This window comes from Ambystoma mexicanum, chromosome 10, assembly GCF_040938575.1.
Source record: "Ambystoma mexicanum isolate Mex_15411 chromosome 10, UKY_AmexF1_1, whole genome shotgun sequence".
NCBI classification, from domain to species: Eukaryota; Metazoa; Chordata; class Amphibia; order Caudata; family Ambystomatidae; genus Ambystoma; species Ambystoma mexicanum.
Window position 1 is genome coordinate 1,156,700,489 of NC_090932.1, and position 24,204 is coordinate 1,156,724,692.

Below are 24,204 nucleotides of genomic sequence, written 5' to 3' on the forward strand. Positions count from 1 at the left end.
AGATCCCTATGGAGGCACGCTAGCTTTACGCAACAGCATAAAGCAGCCGGGCCCCATAGGGATCCATTGTACATGCTGCGTTTATATCACATGGTAAGCAGTGTTCAAAATGAAAATCAAACGCTGTCTGACACGCAAGCATGCTGGCCAGCATTTAACTGTAATTGTGAGCACAGTGAGCATGGCAAGCAGCACTCACAGTAACAATTAAACACTTGCCAACATGCTAGCATGCCAGGCAGCGTTTACTCACTTTGCATGACGGAGTGCAAACGTGCAGGGCAAATGGGACAAACGGCTGGGTATACACCACCCTCTGCCCTGCCCTTTTGCCCTTCGCCGTGCAAAATATGAACATTTGGCAGCTAGGAGGCTCGACGCCCTGTCGCCAAATTACGCTTTTGCCCAATATGAGCTCCTGTGTTTTTTTACCTTGCAGCGGTGGGGATGGCTGTGTTTAGAAATTCTGTGTGTTTGGTAAAGACGTGTTTTTTATGGAGCTTTGCTTGGGCATTCTTTGTATTTTGATACTTACCGCATTGTTGTTGCTCCGAAGCTTGCACTACTCATCTGCATCTATTGAGTTTATAACCTGCCCACTACCCATGCTACCGATATAGAGGCAAACGGCTGTGACGTCCCAGTTAGTTTTTTTGCGCGCATGCGCGAGCCTCGCTTCGGGCCCGCGCATGCGCAGGTTTGAATAAACTGCGTACGACGGCAGTTGCCGCCGGGACGCGCAAGCAGCAACAGCACGTCCCGTGTCTCCTTACCTGTGTATGTGCGTGTGTGCATGCTGGCTGCGTGTGTGGGCCACCGGAGGCCCGGGTGCCCACCACAAACACAACAACTGGCGACAAGGCGGGATACCGCCGTAGTGCTCGCCTCATATTCACAGCAGTGAAAATCGGCGATGCTACGTCGGACGGAAGCACGGACCCGGCGCGAACATTCCGGCAATATCGAAAGGCAAGCACACAGCAGTAGCGGCCTGAAAGGGTGCTCGTGCGCTGCTGTTTAAGTGCTACCAAGCAATTTTTGGAACTTATGGTCGCCCCAGAGCCCTGAGGACGACCTTCTCAACACAGACACCCTGTTAAGGAGTGCTGCAAGACACAACAAGGTGGTGGATTAGCCAGCAGCAATCTGAGGTACGTGTGAAATCAACCCCAGTCAGGTTTGCGGCCTCTGAAGCACTAAGAGGTGCCTGTGCGACCTGTGACCATGGCAGAAAGCGAGGACGAAGGAGGAACTGTGGCAGTAGCGACGAGAGTACAACAAGGGTCGTTGCTACCAATGCAAGAATTTGATGTATCAGGTCCCCCGTCAAAATTAGGTCCAAAGTGGTTGCTATGGATCAAGAAACTTGATATGTATTTCACGGCAACGGGGATAACTGATGATGATGCAAGAAGGGCGACCCTGTTGTATTCCGCAGGTCTGGACGTAATTCGCATATATGAATCTCTCAACCTGCAAGTAACCACATATGATGCCGTCAAAGCTGCATTGGAGAATCACTTCATACCACTTTCCAATGTTGATTTCGAAAGATTCCTGTTCTGCGGGGAAAAACAGAAGGAAGAGGAATCCCTGGATCGATTTTGTGCCAGATTGCGGCTGATGGCCACCACGTGCCGATGGGACAATGAGGATTTGATGATACGCAATCAGGTCATCCAAGGGTGTCGATCCGGGAAACTAGGGAGACAAATACTGAGAGAGCCAGGGTGGACTCTACAACGAATACTCGACAGTGGCAGAACGTATGAGCTGGCGGAAGCGAGAGGTGCCAGGATGGACGCTGCAGTGCGACCGGGCGCATCTGAGGATGTGTTTGCCATCAGCAAGCGGGCTGGATCGAAAGACAAATGGGGTCCGAGAAGGGAAGGGACTCAAACACCACATGGGTCTAACGTGATTTGCCAAGACTGTGGGTATGATTTGCCTCATTCGGAGGAGTGTCCAGCAAAATCAAGGTCGTGTGGCAGGTGCAATGGACCGGGACACTATGCGAGAATGTGTCGGGCCCCTGCTCCCGTCCCTGTGCAGAGAGGCCCGGCTAGAGTTTGGGGGAATGGGTCAAGACGACAACGGAGCATCGCGGCCCTGGAGCAGGAAATGCAGAGACTACAGTTGGCCGAGGAGGAAGAGGAAGAGGAGGACGAAGTGTTCTTCATTTCAAACATTGCCTCTGGAACCAAGAGAAAGAGACAGCCCAAGTGTGTAGTGGACATACAAGGAGTGCCGACACAAGTGCTAATTGACACCGGAGCATCGGTCTGCGTACTGGCGGAAGAGCACTATCAGAAAATTCCAGGCCCTCCCGCACTGGACAGATCAGCAGCGAAAATATTCATGTTCGGCGGGGAAACTCCGCTGCCAATCAAGGGCGTGTTCATAACTCCGGTATCCAAGGGTGGAAAAACGATCAAGGCAAGATTTTTTGTCACAGATGTGAGTCCCCATTCATTACTCAGCTGTGCAGCATCTGAAGCACTGAACCTGGTGAATTTCGCATATGAGGTGTATTTGACGGACATTGAATCACTGTTCGTCAAGTTTGGGGGCATTTTCGAAGGGGTCGGAAAGTTGAAGGCACCCCCTGTGCGTCTGCACATTGACGATTCAATTCGGCCAACAGCACTGAAGCATAGGCGGATCCCTTTCCATCTAAGGGAGAAGGTAGAGGAGGAGCTGCGGTCGCTTGTCAACATGGACATCATTGAGAGGGTGGAGGGGCCTACGCCCTGGGTGTCACCAATAGTGGTTGCACCCAAGCCGAAACAGCCCGGTGCGGTGAGAATATGCGTAGATATGCGCCTCCCTAATGCCGCAATCAAAAGGGAAAGGCACTTGACGCCCACCCTGGATGACATCGTAGGGGAGTTACAGGGGGCGAAGGTGTTCTCTAAATTGGATCTGCGGGCTGGCTACCACCAGCTTGAGCTCCATCCAGACTCGAGGTTCATCACCACATTTACAACGCACGAGGGTCTCTACCAGTTCAAACGCCTGAGTTTTGGCATTTCGTCGGCCGCCGAGGTGTTCCAAAACACCATCCGGGGAGCTTTGGCAGGCCTAAAAGGTGTGTTGAATATGAGTGACGATATTTTGGTGTTCGCCAACTCTGAAGCTGAACACATGAAAAGGCTTGAAGACACACTAAAAAGACTGCACGATCTGGGTCTCACTCTACACCGTCAAAAGTGCAAATTCTTTAAAGACCGAATTGGATTTTTCGGATTCATCCTTCACGCTGCCGGCGTGTCGCCTGACCCGGCAAACATCAGAGACATTCGAGAAGCCGCCGCGCCACAATCTCCTACGGAGGTAAGGAGTTTCCTGGGTATGGTGACGTACTGCGGGCGTTTCATTAAGAGCTTGGCCTCGCTGGCGGAACCGCTCAGGGCACTGATGCGAAATGATGCGGCATGGAAGTGGGAAGCTCGAGAAACATTTCAAGCCCTCAAAAATGCCCTGTCCGATGAAGACTCGATGGCGTACTTCAATCCATCGGTGGAGTCCGAGATTGTAGTGGATGCCAGCCCTGTAGGTGTGGGGGCGGTGTTGCTACAGCCGGACGAAAGAGGGGACATGCGACCGATTGCATACGCGAGTAAAGCCCTTTCCAGTACCGAGATGAGGTACTCGCAAATTGAGAGGGAGGCCCTCGCCATCCTGTGGGGCTGTCGACACTTCTGCCTCTACATCTTGGGCAAGCCTGTCGTGGTGGTGACAGACCACAAACCGCTATTGCCCATATTGGCGGGAGTTTCGTCAAAACCACCACCAAGAATCGAGAGGTGGATGTTGGCCCTCATGGAATACGGGGTGCGGCTAATATACAGACCGGGAACCAACAACCCGGCGGACTATCTGCCGCGCCATCCCAACAAGGAAAATACGGAAGCAGAGAGCGGTGAAGTGGATTGCCAAGGTTTGCTCTGTCAGGTGGTGGAAGGGGCACTGCCAATGGCTCTCTCGAGACTGGCCATAGCGACGGAATCCTCCAAGGATGAGACCTTCGCCTTTATCAAAGCCGCGATGAGGAGCGGAAATTGGAGGGAAGTGCTGCGCAATAACTCACGGCGCCTCAAGGAGGCACGGAGGGACCTACAAGCGCTCTGGCGAGTGAGAGACGAGCTATCCATCTCTGATGATGGACTCCTCCTCAGAGGGCAACAAATTGTCATACCACAGGCGCTAAGGAAAAGGGTGTTGGAACTGGCGCACATTGGTCATCAAGGGGTCGTCAAGACCAAGGCGAGGTTGAGGCCCAAGGTCTGGTTTCCAGAGTTGGAAGGCGAGGTTGAAAATGTTGTGAGAAGGTGCCTGTCCTGCCAAGCGGCAACCCCAGGAGACACGGCCCTGCCAATATGCTCCATGGAGCGCAGCACGAAGCCATGGGGGACGGTGCATGTGGACTTTGGCTCGACGGGTCAAGGCATGTACTTTCTGGTGGCCATAGACCAGTGGTCGAGGTACCCGGAGGTCGAGGTGGTGGAGTCGACGGCCACGGAGTTCACCACCAGAGCGTTGGACAAAATGTTTGCCACGCATGGCTTCCCGGACATACTGTGTTCTGACAATGGACCCCCATTTACTGGCAGCCAGTTTGCCCAATTCCTCCGAGAAAGGGGGATACATCACCGCCGTGTGTCTCCACTATGGCCACGAGCTAATGGAAAGGCCGAAAGAATGATGCAGACGCTCAACAAGTTACTGAGGATTGCAGCCAGTGGGGGTGAAAATCTGCAGACGAAGCTTGTGGAATTTCTGAGGGAGTATCGAGCAACGCCCCACCAGTCCAAGGGGGTTGCTCCCGCAGAGGCACTGTTTGGGCGGTGCCCGAGGGGAATGTTGCCGGAAGTGGAGGGCAGAGGACCCGGGGTCATTGACGACGTGAAAGTTCAGGAGGAACGGGAGTTGCGCAACCAGAAGGAAAGCGAGAGGAGAGGTTTGCGAGAAATGGAAATGCAAGTTGGAGATTCGGTGCTGGTTCGGAATCGGCACCCGGAAGGCAAATTGTCTCTACCTTTTGAACCTCGCCCTTGGAAGGTAACGCATGTAAAAGGGACAATGGTGACGGCAGCGTGTGAGCGAGGCACCATCACCCGCAACCGGTCTTTCTTCAAGAAAGTGGACATGCCGGATGGAGCCCAGACCCCGGGTGAGACTTTAGGTCGGGAAAGGAACCCCCGAGCGCACGAGGACGTGCCATCGAGCGAGAGCACTCCCGCTGGAGAGGGTGACCGCCCCCTGCCGACGGTCCCGCCCCGGTATCCTGTCCGACGGGATCGCAAGCCACCGGTTCGTCTCAAGGACTACGTCCTGGACTAAGGGGACTGAGCCTGTAGCAAGAGAGGCCGCTCCCGATTGGTGAGAAAACGTGTTCATGTTTACCTGTTCAGGGGAGCCTGCGCACCCCTAGTGTTATACTGTTTCTCGTTAAAGAAAAAAAGGGATGTGACGTCCCAGTTAGCTTGTGCGCGCATGCGTGAGCCTCGCTTCGGGCCCGCGCATGCGCAGGTTTGAATAAACTGAGTACGACGGCAGTTGCCGCCGGGACGCGCAAGCAGCAACAGCGCGTCCCGTGTCTCCTTACCTGTGTATGTGCGTGTGTGCATGCTGGCCGCGTGTGTGGGCCACCGGAGGCCCGGATGCCCACCACAAACACAACAACGGCCATCTACTTTTATCTGTTTTAACTTAATGACTATAACACCTCTGTACAGAGCTGCTGTACACGTTTTGGCTTGGCGCACAGACGCCTTTGCTCGGCACTGTACTTCTGACCAGAATAGTATTTTGTTACAACTTGTCTTGTGTGTGCACAGCTGATACGTGCAAAGGAGCGGGGAGGCAGTTGTCTGAGCATGGCTGTACTAGAAGGATGAGGGCATGCACTGTGCCTGGCTATGTGTGCACTTGTCTTTGTATGCACGCGTGGGCGTGCCAACCTCCTCGTACTTATTTCCTGCTGTCAATAACGTGACTTAGGTTGGAAAGAGAGAGAGGTCATACAGAGGAAGTGTGGGAGGTCTACACAGACCGCACCAGGCTGCGTTCAGCAGCCCATTGCTACCAGCCCTTCGGCTATGACACTGGCGTTCGAGCACATTCCCTTCTCCAGACCTCTGTGCTACAGTTCTGGAATGTTCCATGCCACCCGACATCCTACAAAGGATGTCTCGAAAATTATTGACGAAAAACCCTCGACATAACCAGAATGCCAGCCTGGACTACGACCCTCATGTGGTTGCATTTCAACTACTAGATATACAAAGACTGCGGGCCGCTGACCCAGGCTCAACACGGCTCCCCTGGGCCTGAGGTAGGCCCCTGCTTCAAAGAAACTTTGGATGGCAATCTGGCCCTTTCCATAGCACCTGCAACGCACTGGAGTTCTGCGCGCAACCCAATTGTCTATTCAATAATCGGTGTTCTTTTTAACGAAAGCATCGCTGCTATGTTTATTGGCCCCTAAAGGAAGGATTGAGTGGGATAGGAAAGAATTGGAGCACATATACATCCGCGGTGGAAACCCACGTCATCTTACCAACTGATGGGCGAACGACTCCACTATCTAACATCATTTCCACGTTCATGTCCCGGGTCACCTCTGGCGGAGATAGTGCTGGGACTGGCTAATCATTCGGTGCCACCATCTTCCGTATATGGTGGGCGGTGCCTTAGGGGGTCACCACTGTCACCCGAACTTTGGGCCCTACTATGACTTTCTTATTGCGATTTTTGGGACTCGGGGGCGAGAGGAGAAAGTTGAAGCATTATAGGAACGTGGCCCGGGGTGTGAATCCCGAAGACCTGTGGGCCGTGGACGCAGAGCTGGGAGATGGAGCCTTCGGGAAGGTGTACAAGGTATGAGTGCACTGCTTCGGCATCATTTCCACGTGAAGTTGCAAGTGCCACATAGCTAGCTGCACGCACAGGTCGGCATCAAGCTGAACTTTCCGTTAGGCATAGAGCAGGTACCGAGCAGCACATTTTGGTACACACAGAATAGCACTTAAGATAATCTCAGACCAGCACACGCGCAGGCACTGAGCTGCACATTATGGTAGGCACTGAGCAGCCAGCACACACTGGTATGAACTGAGCAGCGCACATGTAGCCACTGAGCAGAACACGCAGGAAGGTAGTGAGCAGAACCCACATGTAGACACTGAGTAGCACACACAGGTAATCACAGATAAACAACACAGGCACTGAGCAGCACAGACAAGAAATCTCAAATCAGCACACACACAGAGAGGCACTGAGATGCACATTTTGGTAGGCACTGAGCAGTACACAGAGGTGAACAACCTGGTAAACACTGAGCATCCCACACTGGTAGGCACAGAGTAGTAATCTCAGAGCAGCACACACATAGGCACTGAGCTGCATATTCCGGTAGGCACTATGCAGGACACACAGGTTGGCACTGAGCAGGACACACAAGTAGGCAATGACTGAGCAGAACACGCGGGCAGGTAGTGAGCAGCAGACACATATAGACACTGAGTAGCACACACAAGTAATCACAGAGCAACAAACATAGTCACTGAGCAGCACATACAAGAAGTTTCAAAGCAGCACACAAAGAGGCACTGAGCTGCCTATCCCAGTAGGCACTGAGCAGCACACATAGCTAATCACACTGCAGCACACACAAATAGGCACTGTGCAGAATATTCGGGAAGGCACCAAGCAGCACACACTGATAATCACAAAGCAACACACATTGGGATAGAGCAGCACAGAAAAATCTCAAAGCAGCACACACATTAGCACTGAGCTGCACATTCTGGTAGAACAGTCTAGTAGGCTCAGAGCAGGCACTGAGCAGAACATTTTGGAAAGCACAGAGTAGCACTTACAAGTAATCTCACAGCAGCATACACGTGTATCACTGAACTGCATTTTGTGGAAGACACTGAGCAGCATGCACTGGTAGCAGTGAGCAGCACACCCATGTAGGCACTGAGTAAAAACGAAGGAAGGCAGTGAGCAGCACACACAGATAGGCACTGATCAACACACATGGGTCTTTTTTATTTTTATTGTATTTGTTTAATTCAAACCTTTAAAAAAAATGAAATTCATCAATATCAAGCATACAGAGAAAATCAACAGATACTTCATATCACAGATAAAAGAAAGAAATACGACCACTAATAAAAAAAATAAAAAAAATTAAAAAAAAAAAAAAATATATATATATATATATATATATATATATACTTTTTTTCTTCCCTAAAATCAAACAACCAGGATTCCCCAAGGAAGTCAAATTAGATACATGGAATAATAAAAAATAAAATAACACACATGGGTAATCACAGAGCAACACACCCAGGCACTGAGCAACACAGAAAAGTAATCTCATAGCAGCACACACACAGGAACTGAGCTGCACATTCTGGTAGGCACTGAACAACACGCAGAGGTAATCACACAGCAGCCACACATGTAGGCACTGAGCAGAATATTCTGGTAGGCACAAAGCAGGCAATGAGCAGCACATTGTGGTAGGCACAGAGCAGCACTTACAAGTAAGCTCAGAGCAGCACACACATAGGCATTGAGCAGAAAATGATGGTGGGCACCGAGCAGCACACACTGGTAGGCACTGAGCAGCACACACATGTAGGCACATAGAAGAGCACTGAGCAGAAAAATCTCATAGCAGTACACACAGATGCACTGTGCTGCACATTCTGATAGGTACAGCGCAGCACACCGAGGTAATCGCACAGCAGCACACAAAGGCACTGAGCAGCATGTTCTGGTAGGCTCAGAGTAAGCAATGTGTAGCACATTATAGTAGTTACTGAGCAGCTGCTAGGAAAGATTCCATATTTGTATGAATTTTCCCTCCATGTATCAACCCCCAAACTTTTTGCTGCTGTTTTACACTATTGACTAAACTTTGCCAGAGAAGCACAGCCCTCAGCTGCACTCCTCTGGGCTTTCGCTCACTTTTTATAGGGAAACTGACATGCCCTTAAGAAGTCAGTACTGGGCGACTTTGTTTCCCTTAGTCCTTTCCTCATGTTGCAACTTTTATGCAACATGTAACAAGTGTGCAATGTAACTTACCTTACAGCACACTTGGGTCTCTAGTCATTCCAAAGGCCCTAGAAACTCTTGCTGGACTTTTTATGAACTGTGCAGATGTGTCATAGACAGGACTAGTGGCAGCTATCGTTTTCTTATATTTGTAACCCTTTCTTGCCATGTTAAACCGCGTTAACCGCGTTTGGCACAAACAGGTGGCCTGGCTCCAAAATGGCCATGCCACGAGATTCTTTGTCCTGTCCTTTGGCCATCTTACCCCTTTCACCGTCCCCAGGTCGAGTCGACCCGGGTCAGTCCTTATTTGGTCATGCACTTTCCCGCGAAACCCAATGTTTTCGTGGGCTTCCATGCCTTGTGCGTGTGCCTCCAGGATGTGGGCTGGGATGTCTGTTTCCAGTACACATCCTGGGTGGCAGAGAGTCTGGAGTGCCCTGAATACCTGGGACCACTGGGGTCCGTTATTGGTCCACGTATGGAGTGAGTCTTTGTGAGCAGATCTCCCATTGGGTCCTCTCCGTTTTGGCGCAAAGGGAACTTTGGATAAGAAAAGGCTGAAAACACCACTACCAAGTCGATCTCCTGAGTTCACACGAACAAAGGATAAGGAACCAAGTATCCTGCAACAAGAAGCCGAGTCAAGGAACCGCTGGTGACCCGCTGGAAGGTTTGGCACCCTGAGCCCGCTGTCGTCCGTGGGACCCCTCTGCTTCTGATCGTCCTAGAAGGTCTGCGAAGATGCTTCGACCCATTGGAATAGTGGGATCAACTATTCTCGGCACCTTCATCAAACCCTGCAAGTAAGCCTCTTCAGAAGTGTCCCTGGGCCAACCAGTGGGCTGACCATCTTACACGGGAGGTTTGCTCTGATACCGCCGCTGTTTCGAGGAGGTCCTCGAAACTTGGTATACTACTAGCTCTGTGTCCACGGCACCCTCACACTGAATTTCGTACACTTGGCATTCCCAGGTCTGAAGTGAGACGAGTGCGCCCGGACCGGAGTAAACGAGGTTACTGTCTTGCCCTGCTGTGGCAACGACCCATGTAAGTTTGCTGCATTTGTGACCCCCTTGACCCTGAAGCCTGCTGCAGTGGAATTGGGCTGATTCCTCCACCCGGAGTGGAGAAATCGCCACTGTCCCGTTTGGGAATCCTCGCTGCATCTCGGGAACTACACAGTGTCGAGACATCCTGATTGTCGCATCGAACCTGCCAGCGAAGTGGACTGCACTGGCGAAGTTTGGGTCTGCCTGCGTCGGGGACCGGTGAGTAGCCCTTACCCCAACCGGTGGCCCCTAGCGCAGGAGCCCATTTTTACGCACGAAGTGGCCCCTGAGGGCCCCTTTTCTTTCCACAGCTATTGCGAAATAGCGACTCCATCCCGCACTCTCAAACTGCCTCTGCCCTCAAGGGGAGGTCATGCTTGAATAGTGGGAACTTGTTCTTCATCACCTTATCCACCTTCCTGAGCTGCTGGAGACCCTTGAAGAGACCCTATTTGTGTCCAGTGGCACAAGCGTGTGCATGTACTATTGAGCACAAGACTCCTCTCTTCGTAGGGCTTGGACTGCCTCTTAGTTAGGTGTTTTCCTGATGTGGAACTGGGTCTAAAGATTACTTGCACTGCCTGTTTTCCTCCCCATCTAGGTGGTCTACATATTTCGTGCTTTTAACCCCTCAAACCCCATTGGTCTTGTATATATATTGTATTGATTGTGATGTATTGGTTTATTCTAGTGTTACTGTGATTCTTTGCTATGGTCGATGTTACAAAGGCCTTGTAATAAATGTGTCTATATTTTTAATATGACACCTGCCTGGAGTAATTTGTAAGTGTCCTTGCTTTGAGTGCTCATTGAGATCTTTCTGTCACCCTCACCCCTCCTGAGACTTAGGGCCTCATTACACAGAAGGCGGTAATGGTTAACGGCCACCGTTAATGGTAACGGTGGCCGTTAACCATTACCGCCTTACTACGAGGTCCCTTAGCGGGTTGGTGTTTTAACGCCTGCTTTTTGCAGGCGTTAAAAACCAACCCGCTAAGGGACCTCGGAGCTAATTACGGCACCGCAAAATTGCGGTGCCGTAATTAGCGCCTTCCCCATTCCCATAGAGCCCTATGGGGCAGAAATGGGAATGGGGAAGGGCAATGGCGGAAGGGGGATTTACCGCCCCACCAACCTTGGAATGGGGAAGTAAATCCCCTTTCCGCCAAGGCGGTGCCGGTATTTTACCGGCATGAGCCATGGCGCTAATAGCGCCATGGCTCACCGCCTTCCGTGTAATGAGGCCCTTAGTCTTGACCGCCTGCCATAGCTACCCTGATTGGTCTGGCTTGTCCAGAGGTTACCCTATTCCAAGAAACTAGGTTGGCCTTCTGAACCTCGCCCCTCCAGGTCAGAGTTCAGAAATGCTTCTTAACAAATTGGTGTACAGCAGTGGGATAGGACTGAAGGTATCCAGTGTTGCGCACTACTGAAGGCATTTCAAACTTTTTCTACCAGGACACATAGTGAATTGTTGTGGTATGACTTTTAAAAAGCCATAGTCATATCTAACAGTATCGAAACAAGTACCTTGTTAACTTTAAATGCTTCTAAATCCAAAACATTGAGAAAGATGTGTGCTGAGAGAGGTGTTTCCTCACAAGGCACAAAAGTAGAAATGATCCAAAGAATCATGGACTGGCAAGAAGTTCAGCTTAGACCTATAGCTTCTGAGGACCGTGCAGAAGGAGGTGGGGCTGCTCTCACTGGTAGAACTGATAGGTCTGCCGCTGCACTGATCCACAGCAACCATGAGGACATGGAGGATGTAATGTCTAATGTTTCCTCTGCCAGTGCTGATGGGGAGGCCATACTTGAATTCAAGAAACAGGAACTGCTGTTTAGGCAGAAGGAGCTTGAGTTCAATATGGCCAAACTAAAGATAGAGCAGGCAGAAAAACAAAAAGACAGGGATCGCCAGTTGGAACTGGCCAAGCTTCAAGTTGCCAATGGATCCAAGGGTCCTGGACAGGGTCTGTGGCCTCCTGTCATCCAAGGTTTCCAAAAGATCTGCTCAGTGTGTATGAAGAAAAGAATGACATTATGGACTGTCTGAATACATTTGAGTATGCATGTGAAGTTCAACAAGTTGACAATGCTGATAAAATTGCCTGGTTACTTAGCAGACTGCCCCATTCTGGCTGCAGTGCCATTATGGAAATGTCAAAAGCTGAGAGAGCAGATTTTGCAATGTTGAAGCAGACTCTCATCCTAAAGTTTGGAAAGACCCCTGCCTAATACTTAAAAAGATTCAGAGAGTACAAGAAGAAAGAAGATGGTACTTGGGTATCTTATGTAACTGAATCCTTAAAGAACTTGACTGGCTGGGTTGAAGGTTATAAGGTCTCCACCTTTGAAGGTATGATAAGTCTTGTCATGCTGGAACATATGTTTGCATCTTCTTCCCCTGAGTTTAAGCAGCATTTGGCAGATTCAAAGGAGATAGATCCTAAGAAGCTTGCCATTGCAGCAGATCTGTGGGTGTCACATAGAGTGTCCCATAAGGACAAGACTCATCCTGGTAAGCAGGAGGAAGGGAAAAAGTCCAAAGATAAGGAGGGTTGGGAAACTGATAAATCTTCCTCCAATAAGGGCCACAAAAAGAAAAATAAGGGTAAGACACAAGAGAACTCACAGGGTAGTGGAGGTCAGCCTCCGAAACAGAACTCTTGTTATAATAAGCCTCCCTATGTAAACGGACCCAGTGGATCTTGTTTTGCTTGTGGAGCAACTGACCACATGAAGGGGGATACCAGATGTAAGGTCAAAACCTTGGGGGTCCACTCTGCTAATCTGGCCTTCTCCTCCTATGAGGAAGAAGAGATTACAGGAGCATCCTTCTCCTCAGACTCCTTCCCCAGTGGGATAGAAGCTAAGGTAGTTTTAGTTTCCCTGGGTTTCTGGGAGCCTAAAGTCTCAGAGGCTTATGCTAGGATTCCAGATAACACCAAGCACTACTTTAAAGACAGTGTGCTGATCAATGGAGTAGATACTCCAGCTCTTAGGGATAGTGGGTGCAGTCGAACTGTAGTGTATTCTACCTTCGTAGACCCAGAGGAAGTTGCCAGAGCTACTCTGATGGCCACTAAGTTGGCTGATGGCCCACCTCTCATGTTCCCAGTAATACCTGTAAATCTTACTATCAATGGTACAGCAGTCAGAATTCCAGTGAGCATACAGAGGAGTGTCCCCGGAAAGGTCTTGTTGGGCAATGATCTCAGTGCTTTAGGGCTTGTGGGAGACACTGCTGACAGACCCTGCACAAGGTCTCAAACAAGGGCAGCACTGGCCAAGACCAATGCCCTGCCCCAGCCAAAGGGGAAACCCAAGGCTAAAGGAGTTCGAAAATCAAAAAGAGGGAAGGAAAATGTTCCCCCTAACTCACCTACCACAGAGGTGGAGGTAGTTGGTCAATCACCAGGACCTGATGAGGAGGTGGTGATGCCTGAAGTATTTGACCCCAATGACCATACTGAACTAAAAGATTTGTTAGTAGAAGGTGGTCCTGACAGGGAAGAATTCAGTAAGGGCCAACATGAGTGCCCATCTCTGGAAGGTCTAAGGAGACAGGCCTGCTCCCAGCTTGAGGGTGAACCTCCTGGAAAGCATCAGATTTATTGGGAAGGTGGGCTCCTGTATAGTGAGCCTACAGAGTTTACAGAAGGAGATCATAGGAGGTTGGTGGTTCCCCTTGCTGTAAGACTCTTCCTCCTGCAGCTGGCACATGAAGTGCCCCTTGCCGGTCACCTTGGAATTAAGAGGACCAAGCAAAGGTTATCCATGCACTTCTACTGGCCCAAGATCGGGGTGCAAGTAGGAAGTCACTGCGGGAGTTGTGCCTCCTGCCAGTTATCTGGTAAGAGTGGCTCAACAATCCAAGCTCCATTGGTACCACTCCCAGTTGTGGGGGTACCATTTGAGAGGGTAGGGATCGACATTGTTGGTCCCCTTGACCCCCAAACATCCTCAGGCAATAGGTTTATCCTGGTGCAGGTCGACCATGCCACCCGGTATCCTGAGGCCATCCCATTAAAAACTGTGACTGCCAAGTCAGTTGCAAAAGCTTTACTTGGCATCTTAACTAGGGTTGGCTTCCCTAAAGAAGTTGTGTCTGACAGAGGCAGCAACTTTATGTCGAAGTATATGCAGGCTATGTGGAAGGAATGTGGGGTCACCTATACGTTTTCCTCCGCATACCACCCCCAGACCAATGGTCTGGTAGAAAGGTTTAACAGGGCCTTGAAAAGTATGATTGGGGCTCTGGAAGAACCTCAAAAAAGAAAATGGGATCTTCTATTACCATGCTTACTGTTTGCCTACAGAGAAGTACCACAAGAGGGTGTTGGCTTCAGCCCCTTTGAACTTCTGTTTGGTCACCCTGTAAGGGGACACTTAGCCATAGTCAAGGAGGGATGGGAGATGCCCACTCCCCCCATTACTACCAACGTAGTTGACTATGTGCTAGGGCTCATAAAAAGGATGGTACTCCTGATGGGTCTGGCTAGTGACAAGTTGAAGGCAGGACAATCTCTGGTGAAACATTGGTATGACCAGAAAGCTTCCCTCATCAACTTCACACCTGGTCAGAAAGTCCTGATCATGAATCCCATAAGGCCTAGGGCTTTACAGGACAAATGGTCAGGCCCTTACACAGTGGTGGAGTCACTGGGTGAGGTCAACTATTTAGTGGACCTTGGAAGGCCTCAAAAGAGTTCCATGTAAATAGGCTGAAGGCTTTCATCCCAAGAGTTGAATTCGCAGCACTGCTAGTGGCTTCAGATGTTGAGGAAGAGGAGTCTGAACCTCTCCCTGACCTATTCCAAAGCAGTCCTTCAGATAGCTCCATTGAGGGTGTCCGAGTGGCCCCTCACCTGACTTCTGATCAGCAGGCTAAGGTGAAAAGTTTGCTTAGGCAATTTTTCCCCCTGTTTTCACAGTCCCCTGGTTTAACACCTTGGTGCAAACATAACATAGACACAGGAGACAGTGTACCTACCAAAAGTAAGGGATACAGAATGTCAGACAAAGTAAGGTCTTACATTAAGACAGAGGTCAACAAAATGTTGGATCTTGGGGTGATTGAACCCTCTAGTAGTCCTTGGTCCAGCCCTGTGGTTGTGGTTCCAAATGCAGGTACTTCTGAATTGAGGTTCTGTGTGGATTACAGGGATCTGAATGCTGTCACCAAGACAGATGCACACCCCTTGCCTAGAACAGATGAGCTGGTGGATACCTTGGGTGCCTCCAAGTACCTCAGCACGTTTGACCTCACTGCAGGCTATTGGCAAATAGCCCTTGCAGAACATGCCAAGGAGAAGACAGTGTTCTCACTCCAGAGGGCCTTTACCAGTTCAGGGTAATGCCTTTTGGGTTGAAGAATGCACCTGCCACTTTCCAGAGGCTTGTGAATCATGTTTTGAATGGGTTGGATGAATTCTGTCTTGCATATCTGGATGATATAGCGGTTTTCAGTGCCACCTGGGAAGACCATGTGAAACACCTTGGGATTGTGTTACAGGCTCTTCAGAAGGCCCACTTGACCATAAAAGCCAGTAAGTGCCAGATTGGACAAGGATCAGTGGTGTACCTTGGACATGAAGTGTGTGGGGGGAGGATACAGCCTCTACCCAGTAAAGTACAAGCAGTACAAGACTGGCCTATCCCCACTACACAGACCCAAGTGAGAGCCTTCTTAGGACTCACTGGGTACTACAGAAATTTCATGGCAGACTATGGTACCATAGCTGCCCCTCTGACGGCTCTCACTACTCCAAAGAAACCCAAGAAGGTAACTTGGACTGAAGAGTGTGAGGCCTTCAATGGCTTAAAAGACTCCTTGTGCCAGGCCCCTGTCCTCAGGGCCCCTGATTACCAAAGACCTTTTATTGTGCAGACAGTTGCCTCTGACACTGGGATAGGAGCTGTACTATCACAAGTAGATGAGAAGGGTAAGGAACACCCTATTGGCTTCATTAGTCGCCAGCTTAAGGACAGAGAGCTCAGATGGTCCACAGTAGAGAAAGTATGTTTCTCTGTTGTGTGGGCCCTAAGGAAGCTGAGGCCCTACCTCTGTGGGACCCACTTCACTGTGCAAACTGACTATAAGCCATTAAAGTGGCTAATGAACATGAAAGAAGAGAATCCAAAGTTGCTTAGGTGGTCCATAAGTCTGCAAGGCTTTGACTTCACTATTGAGCATAGGCCAGGTGTCCAACATAGCAATGCTGATGGGTTGTCCAGAATGTTTAACCGACCTGAACAAGAAACTCATCCAGGGGTGGATTAGATCCCCCTGCCCTTAGTTTGGGGAGGGCGAGTGTTAGGGAAAGATTCCATATTTCTATGAATTTTCCCTCCATGTGTCAACCCCCAAACATTTTGCTGCTCTTTTAACACCATTGACTGACTTTGCCTGAGAAGCACAGCCCTCAGCTGTACTCCTCTGGGCTTTCGCTCACTTTTTATGGGGAAACTGACATGCCCTTAAGACAGTCGGTACTGGGAGACTTTGTTTCCCTTAGTCCTTTCCTCATGTTGCAACTTTTGTGCAACATGTAACAAGTGTGCAATGTAACTTACCTTACAGCAAACTTGGGTCTCTAGTCATTCCAAAGGCCCTAGAAACTCTGGATGGACCTTTTATGAACTGTCCATATGTGTCATAGACAGGACTGGTGGCAGCTATCGTTTTCTTATATTTTTAACCCTTTCTTGCCATGTTAAACCGCGTTAACTGCGTTTGGCACGAATAGGTGGCCTGGCTCCAAAATGGCTATGCCATGAGGTTCTTTGTCCTGTCCTTTGGTCATCTTACCCCTTCACCTTCCCCAGGTCGAGTCGACCCGGGTCAGTCCTTATTTGGTCATCTAATTTCCCGCGAAACCCAATGCTTTCGCGGGCTTCTGCATGCCTTGTGTGTGTGCCTCCAGGATGTGGGCTGGGATGTCTGTTCCCAATACACATCCTGGGTGGCAGAGAGTCTGGAGTGCCCTGAATGCCTGGGACCACTGGGGTCCGTGATTGGTCCCCGTATGGAGTGAGTGTTTGTGAGCAGATCTCCCATTGGGTCCTCTCTGTTTTGGCGTGAAGGGAACTTTGGATAAGAAGAGGCTGAAAACACCACTACCAAGTCGATCTCCCAAGATCACACGAATAAAGGATAAGGAGCCAAGTATCCTGCAACAAGAAGCCGAGTCAAGGAACCGCTGGTGACCCGCTGGAAGGTTTGGCACCCTGAGCCCGCTGTCGTCCTGTGGGACCCCTCTGCTTCTGATCATCCTAGAAGGTCTGCAAAGACGCTTTGACCCATTGGAACAGTGGGATCAACTATTCTCGGCATCTTCATCAAACCCTGCAAGTAAGCCTCTTCGGAAGTGTCCCTGAGTCAACCAGTGGGCTGACAAGCTTACACAGGACGTTTGCTCTGATACCGCTGCTGTTTCGAGGAGGCCATCTAAACTTGGTATACTGCTAGCTCTGTGTCCAAAGGCACCCTCACACTGAATTTCGTACACTTGGCGTTCCCAGGTCTGAAGTGAGACGAGTGCGCCCGGACCGGAGTAAACGCGGTTACCGTGTTGCCCTGCTGTGGCAACGACCTGTGTATGTTCGCTGCATTTGTGACCCCCTTGACCCTGAAGCCTGCTGCAGTGGAATTGGGCTGATTCCTCCACCCGGAGCGGAGAAATCGCCACTGTCCCGTTTGGGAATCCTCGCTGCATCTCGGGAACTACACAGTGTCGAGACGTCCTGATTGTCGCATTCGAACCTGCCAGCGAAGTGGACTGTACTGGCGAAGTTTGGGTCTGCCTGCGTCGGGGACCGGTGAGTAGTCCTTACCCCAACCGGTGGCCCCTAGCTCAGGAGGCCATTTTTACACACAAAGTGGCCCCTGAGGGCCCCTTTTCTTTCCACAGCTATTGCGAAATAGCGATTCCATCCCAGACTCTCAAACTGCCTCTGCCCTCAAGGGGAGGTCCTGCTTGAAAAGTGGGAACTTGGTCTTCATCACCTTATCCACCTTCCGGAGCTGCTAGAGACCCTTGAAGAGACCCTATTTGTGTCCAGTGGCACAAGCGCGTGCATGTACTATTGAGCACAAGGCTCCTCTCTTCGTAGGGCTTGGACTGCCTCTTAGTTAGGTGTATTCTTGATGTGGAACTGGGTCTAAAGATTACTTGCACTGCCTGTTTTCCTCCCCATCTAGGTGGTCTACATATTTCGTGCTTTTAACCCCTTAGGCCCTATTGGCCTTGTATATATATTGTATTGATTGTGATGTATTGGTTTATTCTAGTGTTACTCTGATTCTTTGCTATGGTCGCTGTTACAAAGGCCTTGTAATAAATGTGTCTATATTTTTAATATAACACCTGTCTGGAGTCATTTGTAAGTGTCCTTGCTTTGAGTGCTCATTGAGGTCTTTCAGTCACCCTCACCCTTCCTGAGACTTAGTCTTGACCGCCTGCCATAGCTACCCTGATTGGTCTGGCTTGTCCAGAGGTTACCCTGTTCCAAAAAACTAGGTTGGCCTTCTGAACCTCTGCCCCTCCAGGTCAGAGTTCAGAAATCCTTCTTAACAGCAGCACACTGAGGTAATCACACAGCAACACACACAGGTAGCAACTGAGCAGAACATTCTTGTAGGTTCAGACCAAGCACAGAGTAGGCGCAGAGCAGCAAGTAATATCAGACAAGTAACATCAGAGCAACACACACATAGGCACTGAACTGTACATTCTGGTGGGCACTGCGCAACACACACATGTAGGCACTAAGCAGAACATGAAGAAAGGCTGTGAGCAGCACACATAGATAGGCACATTCCAAAGCAGCACATACAGGTAGGCACTGAGCAGAATGTTTGGTGGGCACAGGGCAGGCACTGAGCAGCACTTACAAGAAATTCCAGAGCAGCACACCAACAGGCACTCAGCTGCACTTTTTGGTAAGCACTGAGCAGCATGCTCTGGTAGGTACCGAGCAGCACATGCTGGTAATCAAACAGCAGCACACAGAGGTAAGCACTGAGCAGCGCATTATGGTGGGCAATGAGCAGCACACATAGATATTCACAGAGCAGAACACACAATCAGGCAATTAGCAGCACATAATGGAAGGCACAGAGCAGCACACATAAGTAATAAGAGAAGCGCACGCATAGGTACTGAGCTGCACATTTCTGTGGACAATGAGCAGCACACACAGGCACTGATCAGCGCACAAAGGTACTCACAAAGGAGAACACACTGGTAATCACGGAGCAGCACTCTTAGGCAGAATCACATGCAGTACCCTTTGGGAACACTAAACACAATTAAGACTACAAGAGTCAGTACAAATTCAAATTTGGTACAATTCTGTACTACGCAGTAATGTGGTAGCAGTGGCTGAGCAGCCAGACTTATCTCAAGAGTAAAGTGAGCAGTACAAGAGGTTACACAAAGGACTAGCAATCACAGTGATTCAAACAAACACTTACTCAAGGTTTCTTGGTAAAAGAATAATTTATTTACACAGTCAGTTGGAAAACATTCCACTATCAAGAGCAGCTCAATATCACAATCTAATATACTACAATACACAACCAATCAGTTCCTGAACAAGTTCAACTCCCCTGAAGTGGAAGCAAAATGGCACTTCAGTTACTTTAAAAAAAAGGGGGGTAAAAAGACAAGGTTATAAGAATCAACAGCACAAATATTTTCAGAGGTAGGGCAAATAGTTTCAGTTCACTACAACCAGCAATTCAATTTTTTATTATTTTTATTTACGAGTTTTAATCACCAAAGTGATTTTTACAAGATAGTCATAGAATCAAATCAAAGAAAAGTGAGGAAGACGAAAGATGAAGAAAAGAGGATGCAGAAGAAAAAGAAGAGTAAAATGAAAAGAAATACTGAAATTTCAGCTCAGTAAATCAGAAATTGAAGAGAAAAGACAGCACCCTTCAAAAGTTATGAGGGCCCTGACATTTCTGGCAAGAGCTCTGTTGCTTTATCTTTAAAAATTAAGTCCAAAAGTTTGGTAGCTGCTATCGTCCATGAAGGTCTGAGGCCCCCTAATAATCGTTCCCACCAGATGGCTTCATCTGTCAAGTAGGCTTTCTCCAAATGATGAAGCAAGTATGGAGTTCTGTATAGAGATGTGCCCGGACATGATAGCAGAAGATGCCGCAGCGTTTCAATGGTTTGGTTAGAGTTACAAAAGCGGCAGATGTTAGTCGCGGAGAGGCCTCTTATATGCAGGATCTCATTTGTGGGCAGTAGACTCAGCCTGGCGCGAAGAAGTGTCGATCGTGTTTTTCTGTTTGGGTGCTTTATGAGAAATGGTTGGACTTTGTTCAGTTTTCTGTCAATTTGTAAGCAGCTGCTTTCTCTAACGTATTAATCCAGTCCATTTCGTCTAGGCTTTTTTTGGTTTTAGTTGGATTAGAAACCAGTTCTTCACTGGTGCTGCACAGACTTCTAGATTTGATTTGTATTTGGTCTCCCAGTTGGTCAGCAATTTGCATTTGCCTGTGTTCGTCTCCTCTTGAACCATGGAAAAAATGATAGGAGAGGATGGGTCCTTAATCTTCCGATATAGCATTATAGATGCTCTGGTTACTATTGACGCCAAGGACGAGAGTGAAAGTTCCCGTCTAATCAATGCTAATGGTGTGGAAGTCAGAAGGTTCAGGACTGAAGGCCAAAAGAGACTCTCCAATCTAGGCCATAAGAGGTCAGGCAGAGAAGGCATGGCGGCTGTTCCGTAGGTGATTGTAGGTATCACTTTCCCCCGATAGAATTTGAGTAGGGGCATCAATGAGAAGCAACCATACTTCCTGTCTAGGACTTTGGCCTGTGAAATAAGGTTTCTCATTTTAGCATGTAGATGTAATTGCATTGCTAAATCTTTGCTTGTAGAGTCGATCAGCACCGCAAGATATTTAAATTCTGACACTTGTTCCACTTTCTCTCCTGACAAGAACCATGAGGGATTACCTCTTTTTTACTCCTTTTTTCAAAGACCATAATCTTAGTTTTTTGTTTGTTAACTTCCAGGTCGTTGTCTTCAGTGTATTTAGTTAAGGAGGACAGCTGGTGTCGTAAGCCAATTGGGGTCTGATCAAGTTGTATGAGGCCATCAGCATAAAGGAGTCTAGGAACTTTCATGCTGCCCATTACTGGGGGAAAAGATCTTGACTCGGCATTTGCTTCTTTATAATCCCCAAAATATGCCAAAAATATGGCCGGGGCGAGAGGGCAGCCCTGTTTAACCCCTCGGGTAGTTGGTATCACAGCAGAAAGCAGCCCCCTTGAGTTCAGCCAGACCTGGATGCTGGTGTTAACGTGTAAGGCTTGTTGAGGGCCCAGGATCTCCGGCGAACAATTCCAATCGCTTAGTTTTTTCCAAAGTTTTCTTCTGTTAACTAAGTCAAAAGCCTGGGTAAGGTCTATGAATGCCAGGTATAGTTTCTGATTACTTTCCAGGGCTTTTGATTTTAGTATACTCAATAGGATGATGTTAATGCTGGTTCCTATTCCCTTTTTAAACCAAGATTGTAGAGGGTCTTCGCATGGTGATTTTTACGCCCACAAATTAAAATGTTCCAGGAGTAAGGAACCATATACCTTCCCTATGACATTAAGTAGAGCCACTGGGCGGAAATACCTTGGGTCGTCTTTTTTTCCATTTTTGAATATCGGAATGATCACCACTGAGGTCCAAGTGGGCGGGATCCTGCTGTATGTGCAGCATCTTTTGAAGATCAAGCTTAGCAGTTTTGCCCAGTCTTTTGGAGCAGATTTTAAATTTTCGTTAGAGAGGCCGTCTCTTCAGCTTGGTTATCGATCGTAGTATGTCCGTTGGCTCATGGAGGTCGACCCAGGGTACAGGTGCCAGTGGCGGTGCAAATGGCGAAAGCGAGTCTGGGGACCTAAACAGTGTTAAGTAAAATTGGATCCACGTTGACTCAGGAATACTATTTGACAGAACTGTTTCTGTCACTTTGCTCCGTGGGTTAATCAGCTTCCAGAAATCTCTAGAGTTACTGTTATTAATTTGCTCCAACATGCCTTCTGAATCTTTTTGGTAGAGAGCGAGCCAATATGATCTTAACCAGGTTTTGTAATTTCTTATCGCCTCATTTGCGCAAGTTCTGTTGATGTCCGTTTTTTATCGTGCATCAGTTCTTCTGGCTCTGCGGACCATGTTACGCTTCGCCACCAATAAAGCATCAAATGTGGAGTATGACACAGAGCTTCCGAGTTGGGATGCTTTGTGCCGGTAGTGACGGATCTATAAGGTTCTAGGAGTGGTCTATAATCCACTTCGAGACAGTTTCCACTGTTTCCATAAGAGACAGTGATGTCTTGAATTTTGGCCTGGGTGACCCGTACCCGGTTTCCCTTGCTTTCTGGTTCGACGACTCCCAGGTAGTGGGTGTTCGGGAGTTTAACTGTTGACCATTTTATAGACAGAAGGTTGTGGTCACTTTGAGGTGTATGTTGAACACTAAATTCTGCCAAACGAGCAAGAAGTAGTTGTGAGGCAAAGATGTAATCAATGGTGGAATAAGCCAGACCACGCTTCCACGTTGGTGTTTTGTTGGTTTCAGGTAGCGTAGTTGCTGTATTACATAGTTGCCTTGATGTCATTAACTTAGACCGCTCCTTTCCCCGTTGGCAAGCTTGGTAAGATTTAGGCTCTGTTGGATCTGGTGTGTTCATAGAGCATTTGATGTTAAGGTCTCCACCGATAATTACCTCACAAGTGTCCAGCTCTAAGTATACAGTGTCCAGTCTAGCTGTTACTAGGTCGAACAGTGAGTCTCTTTGGATTGCCTTGGGATTCCGGTAAATGGTCATGACAAGCAGGTATGTATACGTAAAGGATTCTGCGCCGACCTCTTTATGAAGCCATGAGAGGGGGACCGCTAGGACGAATGGGGACTTCAAGATGGTCTTTACAATTTGTAAGCCGCTACCCATCCGAACTGCGATCATCAATCCCGAAGAAGGCCTGCCTTTTTCCCCCATCAATGCCTCTGAGAAAGCAATTTAGAACCCATCAAGCATTGGTTTTGCTTTCAACCACAACTCTTGTAAGCACAAAATGTTGTATCCACCTAGGTTGATGTCGCCTGGGGTTGTTAGGTGAAGGAACCCCCTTGTATTCCAGCAGGCTAAGGAAAGTAGCTGAACATCTGAAGGAGTAGTGGCATACGATGGTGGCTATTTATGAAGGTGAGATGATAGGGCTTTCAGAAGCCACGCCAATGTTTGGGACTGAAGATCTGGTCTACAGGGGACCACCTTCTTTTGAGCAGATGAATTACGAGTAACCTCCACTGGTACCTTGATAGGTATGGCCTGATTTTTTGAACGAGGTGTTGGCGCTTCCCTTTGAGAAGATGACTGGGCTGCGCCCGATCTATAGCCTGACGAAGACCCTGAGTGTAGCCCTTCTCTTGGCGATGATTCAGATTTTTGTGAAGCGGTTTGCATGCAATCAATGCCTCGGTCCTTAAATTCTGTCTGCTCATTTGAGGCGTGTTAATTCAAATCCTTGTTTGTACATCACGTCTGTTGCCTTTGCCATCAAAGCATCCACTCCATTAGATGTAGTGTAGAGAAAACAGGAGGCTTTTGCCCTTCATGGGATGGTTCCACTGTCTTAAAGTCTTCTGATTTAATTTCTCTTAAAGCTGAGATATTATGAATCAGGTTCATCACTGTGCGTCTATTTAGCACTAAGTATTTTGGCTGCGTGTACATTGGCGCAGTTTGAAGGTAGGGCTCAGCCTGTGCTTAAGACGCTCTTGGTTAGAAGACTTCTGATGTTGATTTTTATAAGAGGATCTCGATTGCACGTGGTTGTCATGATGAGGTTGCCTGTGCTGATTATGGGTGCTACTGGCAGCCTTGTCCGAGACTTCTGTCTGTCTTTGCGTGTGGACCCTCGAAGTGTATTTGGTCACTATCCGGCGAGGTGTTGGGTCTGGCAGAGGTTAGATTGTTAAATCTTTGCTATGCTTGTTGGATCGAGACACTGGGTTATCTCGCAAGTCTTTAAAGCGGTCACTCAAAGAACA

At 48.8% G+C, this 24,204-nt stretch overlaps 1 protein-coding gene across 2 annotated transcripts in view; it reads left to right on the top strand.

The window, feature by feature from the left end:
• The first annotated feature begins 6,119 nt into the window (after positions 1-6,119).
• LOC138492113 (STE20-like serine/threonine-protein kinase) overlaps positions 6,120-24,204 on the top strand; it is a 520,802-nt gene continuing 502,717 nt past the window's right edge. For both annotated transcript variants that reach the window (XM_069619087.1, XM_069619086.1), the window contains exon 1: positions 6,120-6,882. In XM_069619087.1, the coding sequence (XP_069475188.1) occupies positions 6,736-6,882 (147 nt within the window). In that variant the 5' untranslated portion in view covers positions 6,120-6,735. The remainder of the gene's footprint in view (positions 6,883-24,204) is intronic.